Below are 27,254 nucleotides of genomic sequence, written 5' to 3'. Positions count from 1 at the left end.
AAAACTAAATATGCTTTGAATAAAGCTGAAAAGCTGTAACAATTGACTGCCATAGCAGGAAAAAACGAATATGGAATAAACTAGTTACAGATTTCCAGTCTTCTTCAGAATATCTTATTTTTGTAGAAAGTTGAAAAAAGAAAGTAATACACGTTTAGAACAAGTTGAAGAGTGAGTAAATGAAAAAAGTATGCAGCATTGCATATAAAACTATGGTGCAGTTTATGTAAGAGCCATGTAATACATTTTTTTGCTTACAATTTAAGTTGATTTTCCTAAGTTAATAAAAGACAAGGGTGTTAGCTAACACATTACAATTACCATATTGAAGTTTAAAAAACTAATAAAACACAAAACAACACATTCTCACTAGTGAAAAGTACATTTCTTCATCAATTTGAATAACATTTTAAAGGAACTCGAATGAATTACCGTGTAATGTAGTGGCATAATCCATGAGTGACTGACGACACGTTGACCGTTCAAACATGGCGCCGAAAGCAGTTGAATTCGGCACATTTTTTCTCTGACTGCAGTTTACTTATTTAAACCACAAGGTGGCGAAAAGTCTTACAAACCTCGATTCATTCATTGACGAGTCTTTGAATCAAAACAACGAATCATTTAGGGGAGTTCCTGTGTAGTATTACTCGGAGGGCGTAGATGAAATATTTACAAACAGATAAAGTAACTGGCATTATTGTGTAGGTAAGTGCAATATTATCTTTTTAACTTTCCTCTAAATATAAGCCCACATTCTAAATAAGTTAAGTGCTGCTACTCTTTTCATACGAAAAATAGCCATTTGTATAACCAGTCTTGCTACAAATACCATGGGTAAAGTCTGACTAACTAGTGTAGCAAAACAACAACGGAAATTTGTGGTTAACATGGTTTAACTATAAAAACTGGTAAATGACACATGGCTTTTTGGTTTGTGGTGGGGTAAATCATGGTTTTATGATAATATGTTCAGGTTTTCAGGACATAAATAACACATATTAAGAGTATAGATTTATTGTACAAGGATTTTTTTTCCATCACAAAGTGCAAAAGTGCTGTGTGATGTTTGTGTGAATGTGAATTTAAAGTCTAAAGATCAACCTTGTGAACTTTCATTGGGTATCAGTGCAATTTTGGCTGTTTTCTGTTATTGATTATACTTCTGCTCATAATGGCCACGGTCTATTTGAATAGCAGCACCGTGTGATTATTTTGTGCAATCTAATTTACTTTCAGATGATGCACATAAAATTTATGAAATGCAAACCATCAGCACACATTCTCAAACAAGCACCCAAGGCTCTTCTGGGCCTTGCATTCAATTACATTATGATTAACGCTAGGACACTGTGACTATAACTTTGATTGGCTAAGTAGGGTACACGTTGTACTTGAATCTGTATAGATCAGTGTGTAATACGCCTGAGATGGGGGGTGCAGGTGGGCCATGTTCCTAACTTTATGAGAGTTGAGCGATAAAGAAGGCAGATTTTGCAGCTTTGAAGCTCAGAATAAATACCTGAGATCTTTTCCTTGAGGTTGTCATGCATCTCGGTCTTGTAAATCCAGCTTTTCCTTATTATACCGATGCTGTGAAAATAAACACAAGCTGTTCATATCATAACATTATGTTTGGCGGGATTCCTCTACGGTCTTCCCATATCTGACATTTTTGTGATGTTCTCTGCATAACTACATTCTTCATGACCTTTAACTGCATTTAATGAGTAATTTAGACGCTTAGAAGTTTCGCCAAGATTAAAACGCTCATGGATCCGTGAGATTCGCTTTTCGTGCGATTTATATCTGTTTGCAGTTATGATGGCAGCTAACCAACCCCTTTTTGCTTGCAGCTTTGGCAGCTCCACGTTCACTGGATTTTCCCCATCCATGCTCAATCAGGAGAGCAAAAACAGAACCGCAGGTAAGTCCAAGGAAGGATCTTATTTCATTGTTTATGAGAGGAGAATTTGTTTATGGTGACAGGTACTGCCCTGGCAAGCCCGGTTGACACCGCATCTGTACTTCCCCTTTGTTACATCCTAAACAAACCTAGGAAAAGCAGCCATACATCAATCAGATGCTCATTCTTGTCACCACACACATTATGTCTATCAGGCATGCGTCCTTTTCCATTTTCATATGCCACATCTCTCATGTTAAATATCCTGTGAGTCATTTGGTCTACTTCGCTTGTGGCTGGCCAGTTTTCCAAAGTGTGTAAGACTAAACCTCAATGTTTGACTTATTTTCCTGTCAAATCATTTAAATGAAAGATGAACAGCAGAGTTTGGGGGGTTGTTTACACATTGCAGATTTGATTAAACGGTCATTGTATGATTGCTCAGCAGAATTGTGGGGTTTATTAGAATAATTATAAAAGCTGCCATCTAGAACTATGGTGTGCACTAAAAGAAGGAATTCAGTCCTCTTCCAAATGAACCATCTTGCTTTTTGCCAAAAAATGAACACAATATTGATCAAAATCATAAAAATACAGTATGTTTAAGCATTTTCTATAGTACATTCTTTGGAAACACAACACTTTTAGTGTTATTCTCTCTACACATCTTCTAAATTTTTCATGAGTTCTCAAGTAATAGCATTTTTTAAGGTTAAGGTTTTGTACATGCATCCAAATAACCCATTTGTATTCAGATCGACTTCTCATTTGGACTGAAAACTTTCACATAGATTAACATTTATTGAGAAGACATGTAAATATAGATCTGACTGAATCCGTTGTGAGAAAAAACCACAATACAAAACAGAATCTTCATGCAGTGATGCTTGTGTATAAAAAAAAATATTGTGTCCATTGAATTGAACCTGAACAGAGACTGGCAGTGTTTCAGAGGTATGTACTGCACACACATCCAACTGTGATATGAGAAAGGTGTGTGATGCAGCTAGATTTTGGTTTTTACTTGTAGAGTGGCTCTGTTTTTGGATTGCTTCAAAAAATCGACCCTGATCCAAATTAGATGATAGACACAAGTTTTTGAGGCTGTGTATGAATGTGATTTTGTGATTTTATGAATGTGAAGTTATATTTATCTTAACGTGAAAATTTTCGATTAAATCCCAGTGTGAAATGAACTTTAGAATGGAGTCCAGATTATTTCACTGTGTTCATGAACATGTTATTTAGGAATTTGTTTTGCTTAAAATACATATTTAAAATGAACTGAATCAACACAATTCTTGAGGATTCTCAAGGAACAATTTAGTTGCTTTATGTTCAATCTACTTATTTTTTTTTAAATCAATTAAGCTACCTTAATTGATTTAAGTTCATTTAAGTTCATGATACCTTCATACACTGTTAAAATGCAGGGTTCCACATAATTCCTTCATGTTTACCCAACACAAATCAATTTGAAAAAAAAAAAAAAGATGTTTGCTGTTCCCTTACCTCCATTTAGATGGCTTTTCCGCTGTAACCAGTTTGCACAGTAGCTCGTCATGTATGTTGGCGGACTTGAGAAGGAGTTGACCGTGACGATGGGGTTCGAGTTCAGCAAAGAACGGTTCCAGAAAGCAGATAAGACAAAAATGAAAGCTAAAAAATTTAATAAAGAAAGAAATAACAGAGTAAGAATGTGGTAAAATCTGAAAGCGTAGTAAAAATCAGGTGAGAGGTTTTCTTTTTCTGGATTGCTTTTTGAAAAACACTGTCGATTTGAACTAGGGAATTGGGTGGGCGCTGGTTAATCGTTGCTTTTGAAAAAACTGGTTGGGTTTAGGGAAGGAGGAGTCAGTCAGTTAGTCAGTCAAAAGCAGCCTCTGGTAGATTTAATCAAGAAGAGCAGGCACAAATGTCGCTTGTGAGAGAATTTGAGATCTCAAGGAGCGACACATCGGCCTCTGGTGGCTTTGTGAAAACAAAAATTGCAAAAAAACATAGCTCCTTAGATGTATTTGGCGCTCTCCAAAAAAGTATGCAGGGGTACATATCAATAATGAGCCTTGGTTGACTTTTTTAAAATGTGCTGAAACAACAATTCATACATTTTTTGGAAACAACTTAATTGTTTTATATTCAATCAACTTAAACTCACAAAAACAAATAAGTTAATTCCTTCATGTTGCCCCAACACAAATCGATTATGTGGAACCCAGCAATTTTTTACAGTGCTGTTTATATTTATCCATCGTACCAATTTAATTTGGACTAAAACGAAAATTGTTCATGCAATTTTAGTCGCTAATTCTCTTAGTTCGACTGTAGACCAACACTAAATCTGTCACAGACAAAAGGCTGTTTTCCTTGGCAGGATTGAGCTAAAACCAGCATTGTCTCTTTTCATCCCTAAGTAAAATCCGTCCAAAAGTGTGGTTGTTTTTATACATTCTTTCAAGACATAAAGACCACTTATAGTGATATCAGCATTAGCCGAGTATGGATCCAAAGAAAACATCAGACCCACTAATGACTTTTTTTTTTTTTTTTTGTGCATGTATGTGGAGGTAGGTTCACACTGGGACGTCGTACATATGGGAGAACGTCCCAAAAAAAGACCTACGGACATGAAACTGTAGTCAATTCGGGGGGTAGCTGAGTTTGGCACATGATGAAGGAAGAAGGAGCTCGAGCATCTTTATTATCTCAAACAACAGCTTATTATTCATTGATGTCCAGACGTATATTTTATTCTTTATGTCTGGAGCGCTCTGGGTTGCAGCGAGAAATAACAAAAGGATCCTTTAGCCGAGACCTCTCACAGGCGAGACTTTCTCCTCAGACGGCCCGAGGAGAGACATGAGGTGATAGGCTTACATTCAGTGCGGTGCAAATATCATCTTAAATGTCAGAGAACTAAGAGTGCTGAGGAAGACTGATCTCCAAAGCTTACTGTGGGAGAGGGACATCAAAAGATAGAAAGCAGAAGATCTTTTAAACCAGACTGCTTTTTAAAAATTGTATTTCACTCACAGATTAAATGCTTATCGTATAGTTATGAGAGTCTGTATATATAACAGGCTTATTTTATAATATTTATATAAATATATCATGATTTTACAGATGTTTAATATTTAGAATTTTTATATTTAATATTTTTTGATATTTAATTTGATATTTAATATTTTGCATATTCAGGTTAATTTTAGTGAAGGATTTTCTGTCTTTGTTGCTTTTATTACTTACTTATGCAGGACCGTTTATATCGAAGTTGATATTTAGCCGGACTTTGTTGGTCTTTTGTAACAGCTCATTTTTACAATGTGGGTCGTTAGCCCAACGCTCAACCCCCAACCTGGAGGACCAGGACATACACGCATACACTATGGACAATTTAGCTTACATAATTCACCTATAGCGCATGTTTTTGGACTTGTGGGGGAAACCGGAGCACCCGGTGGAAACCCACGCGAACACAGGGAGAGCATGCAAACTCCACACAGAAATGCCAACTGACCCAGCCGAGGCTCGAACCATCAAACTAAAAGCAACCAGCTGCCCACTGTTGCTTTTATTACTATAAAATATTTGTTTTATAAACAGGGATGATTTATATCATTCGGCTTTGATGTATCATTACTCTAAGCAGTCAATCAGCTCCATAGCAACAAAATAGACTAACCTAGCAACCATTTCAAAATGGCAATATTTCAACATCAGAACATCGTAGAGATGTGTGCATTGGCTCGTTTGACTCATGCTAGCAAAGCAGGACTTTCTGTGCGCTACACATGCCAGCAGGTATTAGCCAAATGATTAGATAAGTGCAACAACCTCTGCTGAAAAAACAGCTTAAACCAGCTTAGGCTGATTGGCTGGTTTAAGCTAGTCAACCAGCCTGGTTTTACAGGAGTTTTAGCCATTTCCAGCCTGGTCTTAGCTTTTAAGGCTGGGAGATGACCAGCTAAAACCAGCTTAACCAGCCTTGCCAGGCTGGGAGCCCAGCCAAAACCAGCTATGTCCAGCTTAAACCAGGCTAGTCAAGCTGGTTTTAGCTGGACATTTTCCAGCCTGACCAACTAAGACCTGGCTGGAAATAGCCTGGAAATGGTCAAAACCTCTCTAAAACCAGGCCTGTTGACCAGCTAAAACCAGCCTAGGCTAGTTTAAGCTGTTTTTTTCAGCAGGGACATGCTATAATGCTTAGGATTTGATCAAACATGTCAGTGAGGCTTGCCTAGTTGTTGTCAATTTAGTTTATGTTAGCAACTGGCAATGCTTAGCAACAACTTACCAACTGCCTTGCAACCACTTATGCAGAGTTCAGACTGCATGATTTTAGCCCTGATTTTGACTCGCCGACAGGTGTTGAGAAATCGCTGACAAATGCCTGAAATCACAGGCAAATCGGTGCTCGTGCACGTGAGGGACAATCACACAGTATGAACTATCAAAGAAGTGATCTGAAAGAATCGCAAATGAGTCACCGATGCCTGTGAGATATTTGGCGTGCTAAATATCTGGATCTGTCGGCGATCCAAATCATGCTGTGTGAAATGAGTTTTGACTGAAAATAACATCAGAGATTACCTACAGCCAATGAGACTGCAGCATTAACTAGCATGGGTACCTGCAGGCCAGCGAGAGGCTGGGGGAGAAGTTAAAAAGCTTTAATTTTTGGTTTGTTTTGACCCAAGAAATGGAGGAAAAACTAATGCAAATTTGGCAGGAGCACCCGTGTGTGTTTGACGTGTCATCTGAGCAATATCCCAACAGTGTCAAAAAAAAAAAAGAGAAATTGCTAATTCCCTTTCAAACCCAGGTGAGCAAATATGTACATTTTCTACCCCATTAAAGGCTTCCTTCTCATTATGTAGTTAATGAAAAAATATATACTACATGTTTTTGGTTGTGAGACGTAGTTTGGACGAAGTTGTCTGCGATTCTCCTATTGTAAAGTCAAGCAGTGTGAAACTCCGTCGCCGATCCATCTTGGAGTGTAAACTAAGCAGTGATGAAACGCTAGCCCAGATAGTCAAGCGGTGTAAAAACTTCTGTGACACGACTATTTGAAAATCATGCAGTCTGAACTCGCCATTAGTAACCGCTGTGATTCCTGCCAACTGCCATTCCCAGTCCAAATGAAGTCACGTTGGCTCTCTCAATCCAAAATCAAAGCTAGTCAACGAACTTTAGCTTCTAGTATTTGTTTATTTTTATGTTATTTTAGTATGTTAAGTTAAAATGAGAAATGGGAAATATTGTTTATTTATAGAAGCAACTAATTTTTTTTTTTTCCTAGCAAAGTTTATTTTGTTTAAAGTGACACAGTTTCATATTTTAAAAATGTACATTGTGAATATATTTAAATGTTGTTGGCCCTTAACATTTTATAACAAACATTTAAACTACATTTGTTAATAATAATAATAATTATAATTATAAGAATTATAATAATACATTATATGGGCACCAAATCAGCATATTATAATACTTTCTGAAGGATCATCTGATAAGTTTTTGCTGTTGAAATGTCAGCTTGCATTACAAAATGTACTAAAATAGAGGAAAGTAGTTTCAACTGTCATAATATTTTACATTTTTTTATTTAAAAAAGTCTACATATTCACACCTATGGTTATATAATATAAGATTAAAAATGTTAAATATTGTATTTATTCAAAAATTCCTTTATCTATTTTGTTAACACTTATAAATGTCTTATACAATCATGCCTTAAATTAATACACACTTTATTTTACATGCATGTTGATGACCTACAATATAATTAAATTTAATCTGTCAAAATGCAATGCCAGAAGTCATTTACAAGAGCCCTGTATTTAAATATCATATAAATACACTGCACCTCTTTAGTCCCTATAAAAATAAAATGTCTTCTGGGCTGCTTTGACTGAGAAAATGAGGAGAGGATGTTCTCAGCATACCTTAATCAGTACCATTGAGGTACTTCAGTGCACAAACCCTCAAATCTGCACTGAATCTTCCTCACGGATGGGGGATGGGTCAGTTAGAGATGACATCATCGGCTGGAGTTGATGCTCTGCTTGTGTGTTGCAGAGATTTTGCAGTCTTGTAAGAAGGGTGAAATCTCTCTCTGATGGCCACGAGGGGACCGACTCTCAACCGCATTCGGCTTTTAGTATTGCGATTTAAAAAAAAACGCGAACAATGCACCGATTTACACTTTAAAGACGCACATGTTTGATGGTAAAATTGATGTGATGGCATATGATATCACTAGGTGGCATTATTGCCTCAAGACTTATGCTCTTTCTTATATAGATTGAACATACAGCAGAATACTGAAAAGACAGCCTATAGGGAAATATAGGGCTGATCCTTATAAGCCTTATAAGGATATATAAGCTAAAATGTCAATGTCCGATTGCTTGATAAAGCCTCAGTAGGGGGCATTGACATGAATATGTTTCTCTCTGTGTTTTTGCATTATATTTGTTATTGTGCAGACAATATTCATTGTGTAACCTGTCGGTAGTCATACATTCTCATTCTCATTTGTGCATTAAGTTCTGCTCAGCAGAATTGCAATTATTGAACCGATATGTTAAGTCAGGTTGGAAGACGGCACCTTCAGTGCCTTTCCATCGAGATTTATAGTTTCCCAGTGTGGTCATGACCTACATATATCCGCTGTCATGTATATGAAAGTTGCTAGGACTCTTTGTATCATGATCGAGGATCTATACTCAATCCCTGAAGACGTTATGAGCAGGCGATTGATAAAAGCCACGCAGAGCGTAATGAATCAAGCGAGCGCCAAGCGATGGTAGAAGTCAGTCAGATTGGGAGGCTATAGTGTTGCTCCTGTGGGGAGATGAGCGCTTCGGCAGGCTGACTTTATGCACAATGACATGGCCACAGGAACCTGCCAGAGTCCATTAAAATCTTTCCCAGTCAGGTGTCTCCTCTGCTTCTTTACACACGGTCCTGCAGCTCATCGCCAATGCACTCCGCTCCCAGAAACGATCGATATGTTGGGTTAGCGTCCAGGATGGAACAGGTTGCTCCAGCCCGCTGTGCCATTTCAGCAGGTTTGGGTGGAGGTCAAAGTCAGTTCTTAAACAGATATGATGCTACGTTTGAGAGATTGTAGAAATGTAAGCAAGCTTTACGGTAGGGCTGCACAATATATCGTTTTAGCATCGATATCGCAATGTGTGCATTCACAATAGTAACATCGCAAGATGTACAATGTTGAGTCTGAACGATAGTTGACCAGGAGCTACAGTATTGTATTTAATGACTGTATTAAAATGCACCTATGATGAAAAAAGCCTTTTGGACAGAACTGTGTGCAGGTAGTGTTTCCACAGTCAAATTGGGGTGATATAAAGACAATAGATCCTATTTTTAAAATCAGGAAATTTGATCCCAAAACCTCCCATTTTGAGGCCCACCACATCGTGATGTAGGAGTGCGGTTTCCCCACCCATCGAATTGACTGACAGCTGCGTATTAGCATGTAAACAAGACAGGACGTGCGCAAAGCTACTGGGATTAAAAGATCTGATCAGCTTTCGGTGATCATCAGTCATCATCAGATGTGATCAAGAATGAGTTTTACAAGTTTAAAACCTTTTAAAAACAGTGCATGTTTGTAATTAATTACAGCGATTTTACCGTCTTTATCACCACAGCTGCGTGTCAGTACAATTATAAAAGAAGACGATTTAATCCCAGTTTGTGGACGTTAAATCAGGTTCATTTTGTACATTAACATAACAGATATCCATACAGCAGTAGATATTAACCAGTATCCTGTCACATTTGCCATGCAAAAACAGCACAAAGGTAAATGAGCACTGTGTGTGTGTCCGCTGTGTGTGTGTGTGTGTGTGTGTGTGTGTGTGTGTGTGTGTGTGTGTGTGTGTGAATATTGTGACAACATTGTTTGTGACTCAATGTTGAAGAAAGGATTTAATTAACTCCACAACAAATACATAAAATAATCATTGGGAAAGTTCTTACTGTAGTATTTCTCATTTCTTACTTGGGATCTGCTTTCTTCATGTCTGTCACTGTGCTATTTATCTGACGCAGCTGGAGATTGAGGCACACTCTGACAGGCATGTGGGAACGTGGGCAGGGAAAACTAGCATTAAAGGCGCAGGCCTCAAAAACAGTTACAATGTGTTCAGGGCAGAAAATTCTAATATTCGGAAAGATATAATAAATAATCTGATGGTTGTTTTGAGCTGAAAATTTACAGACACATTCTGGAGACACAAATGTCTTATCTGAAATCTTGAAAAAAGGGTAAAATAGGTGCCCTTTAATCAGGCCCAGATTTGCTAATCGGGAGGACCGGGAGAATTCCCGGTGGGCTGGTCCGTTTTTTTGGCCGCGAGGGCCAGTGTCCCTAGCTGCTTGCACTCTCAGCAGTCGCTCTTTTTTCGCTTATTTATTTATTTGACCATAGCCTCACTTTTTTTATTCATTATTTTGCTGCAGCTCCACTCTTTTTATTTATTTTCTCGCTGCCCCGTGAGCAAATGCAGCGTGCAGGTTAATGATGACGTAGCTATCATTCGACCCTAAACAGCAGCACCTTAGTGAATAAAAGAATTCGAATAATTAATATTAATGAATATTACACCTGCTCAATGAAAATCAGATGATGCACTACATTAATAAATCTGACATAACTTGATCAGAAATCTAAAAAGGGGTAAAAAAGATTAAGCCAACAATAGAAAGTAATAATATGGTGAAGATTCTTGCAACAGCAACAGCACCGTTGTGGTCCAGATGTCAGCACGTTGTGTTACGCCGCCTACCCGAATTCAAACCTCACCGTTGAGTAATTTTTATTCATTTTTTCATTTTTATTGTTAAGAAACATGATACTGTTAAGGTTCTTGAACATTTGATGTTTTAAAGCAGCTGTTTTCTTGAAAAAGACGTGGTAGTGTCATTAGAAACTGAATAGGAAATGGCGTTATTTTAATATAGTCAGTCATGAACTGAGGTGAGCCGGTCTAAGGCTTGAAACTCCAGGGCTGAAAAGGAGTCCGAGTCCGGCCCTGCCTTAAATATGGAATTTAAACTATTTTAATCACCGACAATTTAAATATCGCAATATCGAGTTATAAATCGAGTTATAAAGTCCGTATTGCAGTTGTAAGAGAAAAAAAAAGACAAAGTTTTGAGATAAAATAAATTGTATGCTTTAGCACTGTAAGTTAATCAATTATATCCCACAATATGAATAAACAGAATATATAAATATTATATAAAACAATTTTTTAAGCCAAATATATGCTTAAAGTGTTAGAGAAATCATATAGCAGTTTTAATCAATAGAATGTGTACGTTTTATTCACAACTAAATCACATTCAAAGTCCAGAGGGCAAATATGCCATAAAGAAGAGGCACGAGAAACAAAGAAGATTGACCTGCTTTTACTGATTAATCATGGCTGCGTCTGAAACTTCATACTTCCATAATATATAGTGCGCTAAAATCAGTATGTGAGCTAAGTAGTATTTCCGAATTCATAAAATTTGAAAACCAGTATGCGAGAAGTACCCAGGTGATCTATTACTTCCAGCGAGATTCTGAAGTGCGCATCCCATGCACAGTGCTATCCCATGATGCACCACGAGAGAATTTATGAATGGGAGTGAAGCGACGCAACTTACGTGGGTAGGTCACGTGACCAAAATGATGGATGTAGTACGTCCGAAATTCTATTCATACTGCTCACATTTATACTATATAGAACAGCAGTTCTCAAACTTTTTTCATCAAGTACCACCTCAGAAAAAAATTGTCTCTCCAAGTACCATGGGCAGTACTGAAATACAGTAGCGTAGCCATAGTAGGCCCAGTAAAGCAGCTACAACTCTCCACAGTTCAAAAACGTGGCAGATGAATTACTATTATTAAGAATATTTATTAGTGTCAGCCATTTAAATATTACACATAGTCTGAACATGAACACTGTTCTGCGCTTACATGTAAAAAAACAAATGAAACCAAAAATCAACATTTAAATTAAAATGTGATTTTAACGGTAAAAATGATAAGTTACTGTTTATAAGAAGTAAAAAGAAAACTCCTGTACTTAAGTTAAAAGTGTTATAAACATATAATAGCCAACTCATCAACACCTGGAAATGTTGCCTGGACCTCATAAATTTAGGCTATATGTCATCATATTCATATATAAATAATTTTTAATACATTTTGAAATATATGTAGCATGTACATATGTTATATTTGATTCCTATCCGTACCACTAGAAGGAAGCACGTACCACAGTTTGAGAACCACTGATATAGAACATACTTTTCTAACAGCCAAGTAGTACGTTTAAATTTAAATGCAGTACCTACTGAGTAGTAGGCCCCTGACTAAGAAACACAACTATAGAAATCAACTCATAGATTGGTTTATTTCAAACACTTGACTGAAGTTATGAGGTGAGTTTGTAGTAATGTAATGTAATGTTATATTTCACATGCTTTCAGATCAACAACAACAACTAGTGATAGTTCATCCTTGAAGCGATGCAAACAGCTGTAAAATTGCTGAATGGTTCTCATCAGTTTCAGGATTACGCCTATTCAATCTTCCACATTCTTTTGCATAGCTTGTCAGTAAACTTTGGCTCTTTATAGTAAACACTGCTTTAGATTTACAGCTGATTACAGAGCTGGTTTTACTGCCAAAATGCGCATGGATAACATCTTCGATTCAACGGCCAGCACTAGTACCTTTCCAGACTGAAAACCTTATACTACCATCTACTGTAAAGTGTTGAAGGGAGTTCAGAAACGGTACTTATATTGATATATTGAGACGAACTTCCTTAGCAGTGGACTTTTTAAGTTTGCCAGCTGTTTTCATGTTTAAACAGCAACATCACCTACTAAAGGAAGTTGAAAGTGTGAAAAAACATAAGATGACCCCTTTAACCTTTTTTTAGAGCTTTTCTTTTTTTATTACTTGACCAGAAACACCACCTACATCAAATGCCAGCTGAATATGGTTATTTGGATATGGTTTAGTGAATTAATGTTCAGAGGAGATCAAGAACAGATCAGTGTGTTTATTTTACCCCCTAAGCCAAACCATATGTGAACTTCCAGTTTAGTAGGTGCTGTATCCTCTGTGACATAACATCCCACACAAGCAGCACCAGATTGATAACTTACTTGTGGAAGCAGTCCAGAGAGAGGTTAGCGGAAAACCATGAATCTTGGTTTTCAGCTTAGAAGAGTAGTTCCCTCAGAAAATGACATTGTTGGATCATCACTTCAATGAGGATGTGATGTTTACTCTTGCAAATTTATTAAAAATAAAAACCCTGAAAAATCACATGTACATCAGTATTCACAGCCTTTGCTGTGAAGCTCTAAACTGAGCTCAGGTACATTCTGTTTCCACTGATCATTCTTGAGATGTTTCAGCAGCTTAAATGGAGTTCACCTGTGGTAAATTCAGTTGATCACACATGATTTGAAAAGGCATACACCTGTCTATATAAGGTCCCAGGGTTGACAGTGCATGTCAAAGCACAAACCAAGCATAAAGACAAAGGAATTGTCTGTAGACCTCCGAGACAAGATTATTTTCCAAGGAAAAAAATTCTGCTGCTCTGAAAAATCCAATGGGCACAGTGGCCTTCATTATCCATAAGTGGAAGATGTTTGGAACCACCAGGACTCTTACTAGAGCTGTCCGGCCATCTAAACTGAGTGATCAGGGTAGAAGGGCCTTAGTCGGGGAGGTGATCAATAACTCGATGGTCACCTGTCTGAGTTCCAGCGTTTTTCTGTGGAGAGAGGAGAATCTTACAGAAGGACAACCATCTGTGCAGCAATCCACCAATCAGGCCTGTATAGTAGAGTTGCCAGACGGAAGTCACTCCTTAGTAGGAAATATGCCAAAAGGCATCTGAAGGACTCTTAGACAATAAGAAACAAAATTCTCTGGTCTGATGAGACTAAAATTAAACTCTTTGGAGTGAATGCCAGGCATTACATTTGGAGATAACCAGGCACCGCTCATCACCAGGCTAATACCATCCCTACAGTGAAGCATGGTGGTGGCAGCATCATGCTCTTGGGATGCTTTTCAGCAGTAGGAACTGGAGGACTAGTCAGGATAGAGGGAAAGATGAATGCAGCAATGTACAGAGACATCCTTAATGAAAACCGGCTTCAGAGTGCTCTTGACCTCAGACTGGAGCGACAGTTCATCTTCCAGCAGGACAATGACCCAAAGCACACCGCCAAAATATCAATGCAGTGGCTTTACAACTACTCGGTGAATGTCCTTGAGTGGCCCAGCCAGAGATTAAAACAAAATCCTATTGAACATCTCTGGAGAGATCTGAAAATGGCTGTATGTCGTCGCTTCCCATCCAACCTGATAGAGCTTGAGAGGTTCTGCAAAGAGGAATGGGCAAAAATTCTCAAAGACAGGTGCGCCAAGCTTGTGGCATCATATTCAAAAAGTCTTGAGGCTGTAATTGCAAAAGGTGCAACAACAAAGTGTTGAGCAAAGCCTGTAAATACTGATGTACATGTGATATTTCAGGATTTTTATTTTTAATAAATTTACAACAATTTCAAAAAATCTCTACACACAATACTCCATAATGACAATGTGAAGAGTTTTGAAGAAATAAATTAATTTAATCAATTTTAGAATAAGGCTGTAACCTAAAAAATGTGGAAAAAGTGAAGCGCTATGAATACTTTCCAGATGCACTGTATTATTGTTGCCGAACACTGCTTTAGACTAACTTGCCCAGTTCATAAGTTATATCTTTTATTATCTTTAGTTTTAGAAGTGTAACAGTTTGATGGAATGGACATCCAATCGAGCTACAAAAATATGTCAATAAACAACATTTCCATTTGTCTTTTCAAGATGATCAAAAGTTGTATGGGTTTGTAACGGCATTGAGGTGAGTAAATGATGACCAAATTTTCGTTTTTGGATGAACTAATGTAGCGCTCATTCCAGACAGATGAGCAATGTTTTCCAGCCGACAGCTCAGCAGATATTTTTCCTTGTTAAGAGCTTTTACAAATCTAATTATTGTAGATGTCAGTCATCCTATCGGCGGTGTTGTTTTTGTAATTTTATATTTTTTACATTCCATCTTGGAAATTGCCATTCTATCCTTAGGTCTAATATCTGTCCTTCCTATTATTCATTACATGTAATTCGCTCAAGTTCTAACAAAGGCAAGAAAATACAGTAATCTGCTAGTCTTGCTGTTTATTTAGGTTCATATTTCAGTCACTTTTTTTGACAAGTGGAAACCAAACACATTGTAGGTGTGGTAAACATGTCAAAATTGGAATCATTTTGAAGGGATTAGAAAACTAAGACGACTGGAAAGATAAACTATTTGCAAATAACAAAAACAATTCACATTTTGTAAGCAAATACATACTGGATATGGATGTAATATTTCTAAATACTTGAGCATACTACACTACTTTTAAAATCTGACTCTGAAACATTGTTGCAGATTTTGTAAATAGCAACAGAGAAAAAAATCTGGGCCTCACACAGACTTTAAAGTTCCAAACACAATAAAGTCATCCAGAAGATGCAACTTTTAGCAGATGCTTGACAAATGGAAACAATATGTGTTTTAAATTTGCAGCAAATATCAATCATGTTTGAAATCTGACTGAATGGAATGGATTTAATGCTACAAAAATATGCTCAGTCATACACCACTGGCTCTGGCTTTCAACAACTAGCATAAACTCACATGAAAGTTGTGTAGTATATTTTGTAATTAAAGGGAACCAGGTTGTGAACAGACATTTATTCGGCTTAGTTCCTTATTTATCAGAGCTCGCCACAGCGGAATGCACCGCCAACTATTAAAGCATATGTTTTATGCAGCAGATGCCCTTCCAGTTGCACCACAATACTGGGAAACACCCATACACTCACACTCACACACACCAATACTCTTTTATTGTGCCACTTTGACATCTTTGGACAAGCATTTTTCCTCTTCATTAACTATATCTGCAGATCAGCTGATGGCATTTGAAACAGCCAATGAAGTACTGTAGAAATCGTTACTGTAGGACTAATTTTTATGTTGTTTGTCTTATTTATTTGGCATCTATGTACATTAGCAATTCATCCAAAATTACTATTGTATGTGCAATTCACTTTTTCTCCCAAGATTCAGTCAGTTCTCAGTTTACCCTCTTAGTGAACATCAGTACACCCTCTTTAGATGCTGATTTCTGCATGTAGCACTGAGACTGAGAATGATTATGTACTTAAGTCTCCACATCCTGTTCTTAAGGACTGATTTTTTTTTTAAATCTAATTTTTTAAGCAAAGATGCTGATGCCGAATTGTACACTATACTGCCAATATATATTACTGTTATACGCATTGTGCAGTATACTATTTTCAATTGTTGTTGACTTGCTTTCAAATTTACCAATGGAATTTTCCATTTTTTTATAACTTTCATCTATGTCTCCAGCCGCAACACAATACTGGGAAACACCCATACACACTCATATTCATACATGCACTCATACACTATGGCAAATTATGTTTACCCAATTCACTTATAGAGCATGTCTTTGAACTGTAAAAAATGTTGGGTTCCACATAATCCATTTGTGTTGGGACAACATGAAGAAATTAAATCACTTACAGGTTTTTACAAATTTAAGTTGACTGAACATAAAACAGTTAAGCTGCAACCCCCCCCCCCCCACCCCGTCCCAAAAAAACCCTCAAGAGATGTGTTTCAGCTTATTTTGTAAGTAATTAAGAAGTTTAAACAAACAGCAAACTCAATTTTTTGAGTGTAGTTTTCAAGCAGTATATTGAAGAAAGTTTTGTTAAATAGTTTGGACAGTGTATAACATTTAGTTTTTTTCTTGTTGTTGTTGTACTGCTTGAAGGTTTCTTCATATTCTGTTGTCAACTAAAACTGAAACTGGCCTAATTATAAATAGGATTTCTGTTGAACTTTCAGGTGGACCAAAAAATGTTTGTTCAATCCGTGAATTCGGACCAAATGCATTATACAATTCGCATCAGGCCCAGACTGGCTTATTGGGAGGACCAGTAGAATTCCTGGTGGGCCGGTTCGTTTTTTTGGCCTGGTCATGCTTTATTTATTAATTTATTAATTTATTTATTTTAACATAGCCTCACTCTTTTTATTCAGTATTTTACTGCAGATCCACTCTTTTTATTTATATTTACACAGCCCCGTGAGCAGAATGCAGCATGTAGGTAATGATGACATAATTATCATTCGACTCCCCAACATCGGCACCTTGCTCACAAGCAAAATCATTTGATGAGAGATACGCGAGAGATGAAAAATTGATAATAAAAAGCGATTGAGCCCAACATACTAGAATGGGCAGGTACTGTAGGATTGTCATTGAGTGAATTTAAAAATTCAAGTGATTAATATTAATGAATATTTCCCCTGCTCTGTGAAAAATGCCCTGGCTGAGACAATTAATGAAATCAGATGATTCGTAACAGTAATAAATATTACTTAACTAGATCAGAAAGCTAAGGGTAGGGGGGGTTAGGTAGGTAGTGCTGTTGCCTCACAGAAATAAGGGTGGTGGTTCGAGAGCCTCGGCTGGGTCAGTTGGTGCTTCTGTGTGGAGTTTCCGAATATTCTCCCCGCATTCACGTGGGTTTCCTCCAGGTGCTCCGGTTTCCCCCATAGTCCAAAGACATGCGGTATAGGTAAATTAGGTAAGCTAAATTGTTCGTAGTGTTTGAGTATGAATGAGTGTGTATGGATGTTTCCCAGAGATGGGTTGCAGCTGGAAGGCCATCCGCTGCGTAAAACATATGCTGGATAAGTTGGTGGTTCATTCCGCTGTGGCGACCCCAGATTAATAAAGGGACTAAGCCGAATAGAAAATGAAAGGATTGAATTCTTTGCCGTGCTTGTTTTAGTTGGTGGCTTAAAGGTGTGGATCTTCTTGTGATGTTTGTTTTGAACCTTCAAGGTAGGCGGGGCCAGAAAGCATTGATTTGAAAAGGAGACGTCCCATGTCAAACCTCGTGTCTGAGCTGAAGGTTATGGGGGTCTGGATAGAGCAGGGGCCAGCATGGAGGTGTGGGGCACAGGGGTCAGTACTCTGGAGAAACACATGGAGGGGGTGTTTGAAGTGGGTGGTCTCGTGAGAACGCCTGGCAAATTAGGATGCAATCTAGGGGTAACTATGGATACAACAACACATGGCTGGAATACGCGCTGGAACAACACTGACAATAACAACAACAACAACACATTCTTGTCTCTGTTGGCTCACGCTGGGTGTTGATAAATGAACGCTTTTTGGGCTGTAAGATTTACTCTATCTAAAACACTGAAAATCAAATCTCACACTCAATAAAATACAGCTGACCTGTGGGAAAATTAATTGATGGTTAATTGACAAAATGAATATTAATAGTTAATTATGTTGAGTGCATTAGAATTAAATACATTAAAGAATAACCAGTCTTAATATTTTGGGTTTGTTTCATCTCAACATTGTGTGTAATATGGACAAACCCAACAGTTGGGTTAAAAACTCATTTAAATTTAATAAAATAGAAGATAGATTTGTATATAAATGACCCAACATTGTGTTAGAAAGTGTGCTTTTGGTTTGTTGTATGTTTGGGTTAAAAACTCATTTAATTTCAAATAAAATATAACTCAATATTAGGTTAAAACAACATTGGGTTAGAAGGTGTACCTTTGATTCAGTGTTTGTTTTTGTTTTTTTGTTCTAATATGAACAAACCCAACAGTTGGGTTAAAGATAATTTAAATTCATATAAAATGTAAGTTAGATTGTGTGAATAAATGACCCAGCATTGGGCTAAAACAACATTGGGTTAGAAAGTGTGCTTTTGGTTTGTTGTTTATTGTTTGTTTTGTTGTTCTAATATGAGCAAACCCAACAGTTAGTTTAAAAATCCATTTCAATTTAGTTGAAATTTAACTCAATGGTTAGATTTGTGCATGTATGACCCAACATTGGGTTAAAACAACATTGGGTTAGAAAGTGTGCTTTTGGTTTGTTGTTTCTTTTTTTCTTTTTTTCTTTTTCTAATATGGAAAAAACCCAGCAGTTGGGTTAAAAACTCATTTAAATTCAATAAAATGTAAGTTAGATTTGTGCATATATGACCCAACATTGGGTTAGAAAGTGTGCTTTTGGTTTGTTGTTTGTTTTTGTTTTGTTCTATTATTGATGAATTTAACAGTTTGGGTTAAACTCATTTAGATTCGAATAAAATATAAGTCAATATTTGACCCAACATTGGGTTAAAACAACATTGGGTTAGAAAGTGTACTTTTGATTGTTTTTTTTTTTTTTTTTTTTTTTATGAACAAACCCAACAGTTTGGTTATAACTAATTTAAATTCAATTAAAATGTAAGTTAGATTGTGTGAATAAATGACCCAGCATTGGGTTAAAACAGCATTGGGTTAGAAAGCGTGCTTTTGGTTTGTTGTTTATTATTTGTTTTGTTGTTCTAATATAGACAACCCAACAGTTGGGTTAAAACATATTTGAATTAAGTTAAAATTTAACTCATTAGTTATTGTTGTGCATATATAACCCAACATTGCGTTAAAACAACATGGGGTTAGAAAGTGTGGTTTTGATTTTTGTTCATTTTGTTTGTTTTAGTATGGACAAACCCAACAGTTGGGTTTAAACTCATTTAAATTCAATTAAAATGTACCTCAATGGTTAGATGTGTGCATATATAACCCAACATTGTGTTAAAACAACATTGGGTTAGAAAGTGTGGTTTTGGTTTGCTGTTTATTGTTTGTTTTGTTGTTCTAATATGGACAAATCCAACAGCTGGGTTAAAAACCCATTTAAAGTCAATTACAATTGAACTCAATTGTGAGGTTTGTGAATATATGACCCAACATTGGGCTAAAACAGTATTGGGGTAGAAAGTGTGCTTTTGGTTTGGTGTTTGTTTTGTTGTTATAATATGGGCAAACCCAACAGTTAGTTAAAAAACCCATTTAAATTTTGTTACAATTTTACTCGATGATCAAGTTTGTACGTATATGACCCAACATTGCGTTAAATGACATTGGCTAAGAAAGTTTGTTGTTTGTTTTTGTTTTGTTGTTCCAATAAGGACAAACCCGACAGTTGAGTTAAAAACTCATTTAAATTCAATTCAAATTTAACCTATTTAACTCAATGGTTAGGTTTGTACTGTACATATACAGTATGACCCAACATTGTGTTAAAACGACATTGGGTTAGAAAGTGTGCTTTTTGGTTTGTTGTTTGTTTTTGTTCTGTTGTTTTAATAGTCATCAAGTTCTTTAATAGTCATCAAGTCACCCCCCCCCCCCCCCAAAAAAAATAAAAAGAAAAAAAAAGAAAAATGAATCTTACTGTTGTCCACAAAACCAAACCATATTTGAAACTGGTTACTGCTCAAAGGAAAGACAGCTACCAATTTGAAGAGGTCAACCAGGGATGAGGTCACTGGATGACTGGGGGAAGGGATTTAGTGCATCTTGGGAGGTTGGTGAGGGGTTGAGGTGGAAGGTTGAGGCTGTCACTTGCAAGATTGAGTAAGTTTTGAGACCTCCATGTCACATTTTAAAGGAATAGTTCATCATTTACTCATTGTTTACATGTAAGACTGACTGTCTTCTTAGAACACAAAAGAAAATATTTCCAACGTGGTGGTGACTTTTTGTCATTTGGTCACACATGAGATGTCCTATTTTGGTGTCCATGTCAAATTCATTTAGGAATAATAATTTATATACACTTAATCCACATTATATGCAATGCTTATATATATATTATAATATAATGTGTATTCATAGTTATCATAAACTTATGTTAACATCAATTATGGGATTGTACAAAATGTTACTGTATTTTAAGTGATTAAAACGTCTCGCTGACAGTAAAACCAAAGTAGTTTGAAGTGGTTTGAAATACCAACGCAATCTCTTTTAGATTTTGTGGCTAATTTGTATGAATTTGTACGATCTAATTCGTACGATTTGCCCATCACCCAATGACGGTTGGGTGCCACGCCTTCTTTTTAAACTCTTACTTTTTCATATGACTGAACTCGTATGAATTTGTACGAGTTAGCCACTAAACTGACCAAACGTAAGATACTTACATTTCCTCGTGAGATCAGGATGGAAATACGGTTAATGGTAAAGTATAAAAATTTAAAAAGACATTTTATAAATATTTTGTGGCTGCACTGTGATCCATAAAAATGTCATCAAACGATTCTTCTTGTAAAAACCTACACAACATTTCTGGAGAAATAACCTATATAATATATATTTGGATAATTTTTACTCAGAATGACATTGTAGTGTCGTTGCTATTTATGGTAAGTATGTGCTCAGCAAAAAAAAAAGTCTACAGAGATTTCCCAGTATTTCTGTTGCAATCAGGATATGACAATAATTAACCCCGAAAAAGCCAGAGCAAAGCAAACACTACCAGATTACTATGGTAATCTGCCAATCAGCCAGTCAGATTCGAGACCCAGACAAAACTGTTGTACAACATATATGAATATATGTTTGTGTATGTATATGTATGTATAACTATATATATATATATATATATATATATAACTATATATATAACTTTTTTTTTCTTTTCTTTTTTTCCTTTTTTAAATATTTCCTAAATTATGTTTAACAGAGCAAGGAAATTTTCACAGTATGTCTGATTATATTTTTTCTTCTGAAGAAAGTCTTATTTGTTTTATTTCAGCTAGAATAAAAGCAGTTTGGATTTTTTTTATAGTCATTTTAAGGTCAAAATTATTAGCCCCTTTAAGCAATATTTTTTTCAGATAGTCTACAGAACAAACCATCATTATACAATAACTTGTCTAATTGCCTTAACTTGCCCAGTTAACCTAATTAACCCAGTTAAGCCTTTAAATGTCACTTTAAGCTGTATATAAGTGTCTTAAAAAAATAATAATTCAGAGGGGCTAATAATTCTAACTTCAACTATATATATATATATATATATATACATGTGTGTGTGTGTGTGTGCGTGTGTGCGTGCGTGCGTGCGTGCGTGCGTGCGTGTGTGTGTGTTTATTGCTTGTTTTGTGTAATTATTTAGAATATTTACCTGCAATTTATGACTGAAAATCTTCTTTCTCAAAGACAAATGAGTAATGACAAAGTCATGAAGATGATATATAATTTTCATTTTTTAACAAACTGTTACTTTAATCGCAGATTCAAATAAAACAAAACATTAAATCAAGAAGCTGAGCGAATGGAGAGATAGCAAAATCTTCATAGCAAAATATTATGATTCACAATATGAATCATAATATACCAGTATATGCAAAAAAAATACAAAATTGTCTGTGGCATTGGAGAAAGCATGACGAACCACAATTTGGCCTACACAAACAACACAATGGCAGCGATCAGGAGGAGTAAAAGGGGCCTGAAATGCAATTTGCGGTAAAATGAATTCATTTATTGATGTCATCCTCTGCCCGTTGGCTTTGTCAGTCTCATGCACAATACCTTCAGGAGCAGCGAGGGAGATCATTGATTGACCTCTATTGGGCTGGATAAGCTATGATCTCTATATCCTCTTGCTCGCATCTGTCTCTCACTGTTTAATTTGAAACAGATTTAATTGCCACTAGAATAATCTCTTGATTTCATGATGGATTTGAATCATGTCTATTGTACTTGTTTGTGAGACTGTATATGGAGCATGCTTTTTTTGAGGATCTTGTTGTTGATGCCGACCTAACGGAGCACTCAGGGATCACTTAGGGATTAATCAAATCAGTTCATTGTCCACTGAAATAGGTTAAAGTTGTGCTTTAATGACAGTCTGAGAGTGGCACGTTCACTCTGGATTTGGCCGAGGACACTAGTTGTGCATCGCTGTGAAAGAGCAACCTGTCCCTGGAGCTCATTCATCAATTGATCAGCTGGCAGACTGGCCTCTTTCATCAGTTTGAGAGACAGCTATATGAATCCTCTTTATTTCTTTATTCGCTCCCCCACTGCCTTCAATTGGGATTCGCAAATCAAAACATCCTGAAGAAATACATCCATGTTAGTCAGGCAAAGTACAAAAGGAGAAAACCAAAACATTTTATTACTCCGCTTTTAGATGACATCATTACATCATGCATAGATTACAGTGATGACTCTGAACGGCATTTTCGCAAACCTCGAATAATAGGGGTGGGGGATGATTTGTGTTGTTTTTATTCCAATGTCACTGACTGCGATTGCTAAATTCACCAGCTTTCTTTCTATTGAAGGATGTGAATAAGATTTATGCACAAAACTGAAAAATCGAATGAAACATTTGTTAACGAACCACCGTTTCCATCCAGTGATTTCCATCCAAAGAGAACAAAATCGTCACTTTGTAATAAAATTGCGCCAAATATCAAAAAGAGAATTCAAGTTTGCTTTGAAAACCCAATGAATGTGCTGTGTGTTTTGGAGGTTTTTTATTGATTGAAACAACATTTCAGATGTTTTACAATGTGGTTGGTCCGCTGCTTAGTCTAGTAATGTCATCTCATTGCACCCATTTTTGTTACTAAACGATGTGTTAAAAAAATGTCAGGACTTTTTTGATGCACAAATATAGTTATTGGTATATTTATCTTTATAGTTATCCAGCTTTGTGTGAACGGCCCTTTTACAGTACTGTATGTAAAAAACTTTTTACATATTATTAGCGTTTACCCTGTATTGTTAATACTCAAATGCACATAAAACTAGGCGGATGGAAACATAGCTACTCTGCATAGATTGATTACACAAGCTGGATTCACTGGTCAGATGTGTTAGTACACTGAGGAAATCTGCAGATTACACGAGGGTACTGTAATGAATGAATAAAATGCATGAATAAAAACAAACAGATTGTTTTCTGGTGTATACACAAATATAGTTATTGGTATATTTATCATTATAGTTGTTCAGCTTTGTCTGAATGGCCCTTTTTACAGTACTGTATGTGAAAAAAATGGTTTATGCCAAATTTTTTTATATTATTAGCTTTTATCCTGTATTGTTAATGCTCAAATGCACATAAAGCTAGGCAGATGGAAACATAGCTACTGTGCATAGATTGATTAGACATGCTGGATAACAGAACAAGATAACAAGAGTGTAATGCAAAACAGAAAAGCCTCAATTTCTCACGACTGCCATTTGGCCTGCTGTTCTTGTGTAAATATCCACTAGAGGCTGCTGTCGACTGACTGACTGATGGAATGAATGACCAATCGACTGACCCATCCCTTCTCCTTCCCTAAACCCAACCAGTAGTGTTTTCAAAAGCACCGATGTACACAGTAGCTTTCGCTTTTAAAGACGGAAAGCAGACATACGTACTTCTGGCTACATGATCTCCAGAAATTTATATAGGGGATGTTTTTCAGAATGTTTCTATGTTGGAATTATTAGCCCCCCTGTATATGTTTTTTTTTTCCCCAATTTTTGTTTACCGGAAAGATTTTTTCAACCTACTACTTTTGCCGAGATATTAAAATGTGCATCTTTTGGACATTTTACTATCCCATAAGGCCAATGAAGAGGATTTGTGAAAGTGATGTAGCTGATACGGGTAAGCCATGATAATGACAATATGGCAGACGTACATGTCATTCATTTCTTTCTCCACCTAAAAATAAATGAAGGTTTTTGAGGAATTCATTCCATCCTTTCAACGGCGTAAAAAAAGAAATGAGCATACTAAATAGCAAAGGGGCTGAGTAAATTATCAGTAAATTTTCATTCTGGAAAGGAACTAATCCTTTAAGCTTTTTAATCAGTATTTTTTTTAACCAGACCAGCATCCAAAACACAGCATTTGCGGATCTTTTCGACTGAGGTTTTCTGCCAATTCCACTGGTCGGATTTGTATAGTATGAAATTCTAATTACAGTTTTTAAAAGCCCTTTATGGTATCTAGCTGATCTTATTCCTCTTACTCTCCTGCTCAGACACTTAATTCCTCCGGAGCCAATTTATTAACGGGTCAAGATTGTCCTCTGTGGGTGGTAGATCTTTCAGTGGCCCCTAGACACTGGAACTCTCTCCTGCAGCATCTCTGTGAAATTTCAGCTCTTCCTACCTTCAGAATTTAGTTGAAGGTGTATTCTGCTTGCTTATAATTTTTTTTTTTTTTTTAAGACGAAAATGACTTTTGGTTTTGTCCTTTTGTTTTCTGTTTCTTTGTATGTTTGTTATACTGTCTATTTTTGGTATTTTTTTTCATTTGTATTGTTTTATGTTATGTTTAATGGATTTGGGAAACTAATAATAATAATTATTATTATTATTATTTTTTATTATTAATTTATAGCAGCAATGATTGTAATAATCATAGTCAAAATGTATTGTTCAGTACAGTATGTATTTAATATTATTATTATTATTATTATTATTATTATAGAACAGCAATAAATAACAATATAATTTATAATATGCAATTAATTAACTATATTTATTAATATTATTATGCATTAAGTTTTTACTTTATTTTTTATTATTATTGCTATTATTATTATTATTATTATTATTTTCATCAACAGTTGCAATATTGATCACAGTCAATATTATTTTATTATTATTATTAATTATAAACAGCACTGCATAACAGTGTAACTCAAAGCAATATGCATTTTATTTTTTACTATATATAATAATAATAATAAAAATAATTAGCTAGTATGTTTGTCTTAAATTTAAATGTTGTTATTAATTATTATTATCATCATCATCAACAGCTGCAGTAATAGTATTAATCACAGTCAATATTATTATTATATTATAAATTATATGCATCAATAAATAAAAATTATAATTCATAACAATATGCAATTTATTTTTACTACATTTAATAATCATAAAATAAAAATATGCAATTCACACATTTGTCTTTATTATAAATGTTGTTATTATTATAAACAGCAATGAATAATAGTATTCGTAACAATATGCAATTTTTTTGTACTATATTTAATAATAATAATAATAATAATAATATTTACTTTATTATTATAATTTTATATTTATTATTTATCAACAGCAGCAATAATACCAGTATCAGGCAAAATGTATTATTTTAATACCTATTCTTATTTGATTATTTTTTATTATGAAGCAGCAATAAATAACAGGATAATTCATAATATTATGCAATTATTTTTGCTATATTTAATAATAACATCATTAGGATTTAAAAAATTTTTTGTCCTTTATTTTAAATGATATTATTATTATTATTATTATTATTATTATAATTATTGATATTTTTCTTCTTATTATAAACAGCTATAAATAACAGTATGATTCATAATAATATTATGGCACTGATAGGCGTAATAATATGCAATTATTTTTACTATATTTAATAACAATAATAACAATAATATGCCTTATAAGTTTTTTTACTTTATTTTAAATTATAATATGATTAGCGTCTTCATTAACAGCTGCAACAGTAGCATAATATTATTATTGTTATTATTATTATACACAGCAATAGTTAACAGTATAATTCATAGCAATATGCAATTTATTTTACTAGTTTATTTAATATTACTACTACTACTACTAATAATAATAATAATAATAATAACTGTATGCAAATGCATATGTCTTTGTTTTAAATGGTGTTATTATTTTTTTTATTTGTATTATTATTATCAACAGCTGTAATAGTATTATTAATTACAGTCAATATGATTATTCTTCTTATTATTATTATTATATAATATATTTTTATTATTATTAATTATAAACAGGAAAATAACAGCATAATTTATAGCCATATGCAATTTATTTTTAATAGTATAATAATAATAATAATAATAATAATAATAATAATAAGAAGAAGAAGAAGAAGAATATGCAAATACATTTGTCAACAATCATTGCACAGACTTGTATAACGTATAAGTCTGAAAGTCCTCCTGAACTGAACAAGAGCAGATTGAAGCTGTGAGCAGTGGCAGAGGGCCTTTAAAGGTGAAGTTAGTAGCAGGGCCGCATGCGTGTAACAGTATCTCTTCCCTCAGCAGGCACAAATGTTTCCTCACATTGCCCTGTTTGGGCTGCAGAGCTGAGATCCGCCTGTCTGCGAAGGGGAAACTGTTTATTTGGATTAAATGCCATTCCTGGGGTTCCATATGGAACTGGTATATCCTTCATTTTTATGTGGTCTGTTTGATTTGAGAAATCAGGAGCTGTCCTGCACTGCGCTGCAGGCTGGAGGCTTGGGT

The 27,254-nt window shown here is 35.3% G+C and overlaps 1 protein-coding gene across 2 annotated transcripts in view; it reads left to right on the top strand.

Annotated features, from left to right (window-relative positions):
- Window positions 1–435: 435 nt before the first annotated feature.
- pappab (pregnancy-associated plasma protein A, pappalysin 1b) overlaps window positions 436–27,254 on the top strand; it is a 252,025-nt gene continuing 225,206 nt past the window's right edge. Inside the window, exons 1-2 of one of the 2 annotated variants that reach the window (XM_087251119.2) lie at window positions 436–708; window positions 1,857–1,927. In XM_087251119.2, the coding sequence (XP_087107245.1) occupies window positions 1,894–1,927 (34 nt within the window). In that variant the 5' untranslated portion in view covers window positions 436–708; window positions 1,857–1,893. The remainder of the gene's footprint in view (window positions 709–1,856; window positions 1,928–27,254) is intronic. The other variant, XM_087251118.2, reaches the window with a different exon arrangement.

Source organism: Danio rerio, chromosome 5 (assembly GCF_052040795.2).
Source record: "Danio rerio strain M-AB ecotype USA chromosome 5, GRCz13ab, whole genome shotgun sequence".
In the NCBI taxonomy this organism is placed as follows: domain Eukaryota; kingdom Metazoa; phylum Chordata; class Actinopteri; order Cypriniformes; family Danionidae; genus Danio; species Danio rerio.
Note: the sequence above shows the minus strand (reverse complement) of the source record. Positions and strands in the feature narration are given on the sequence as shown.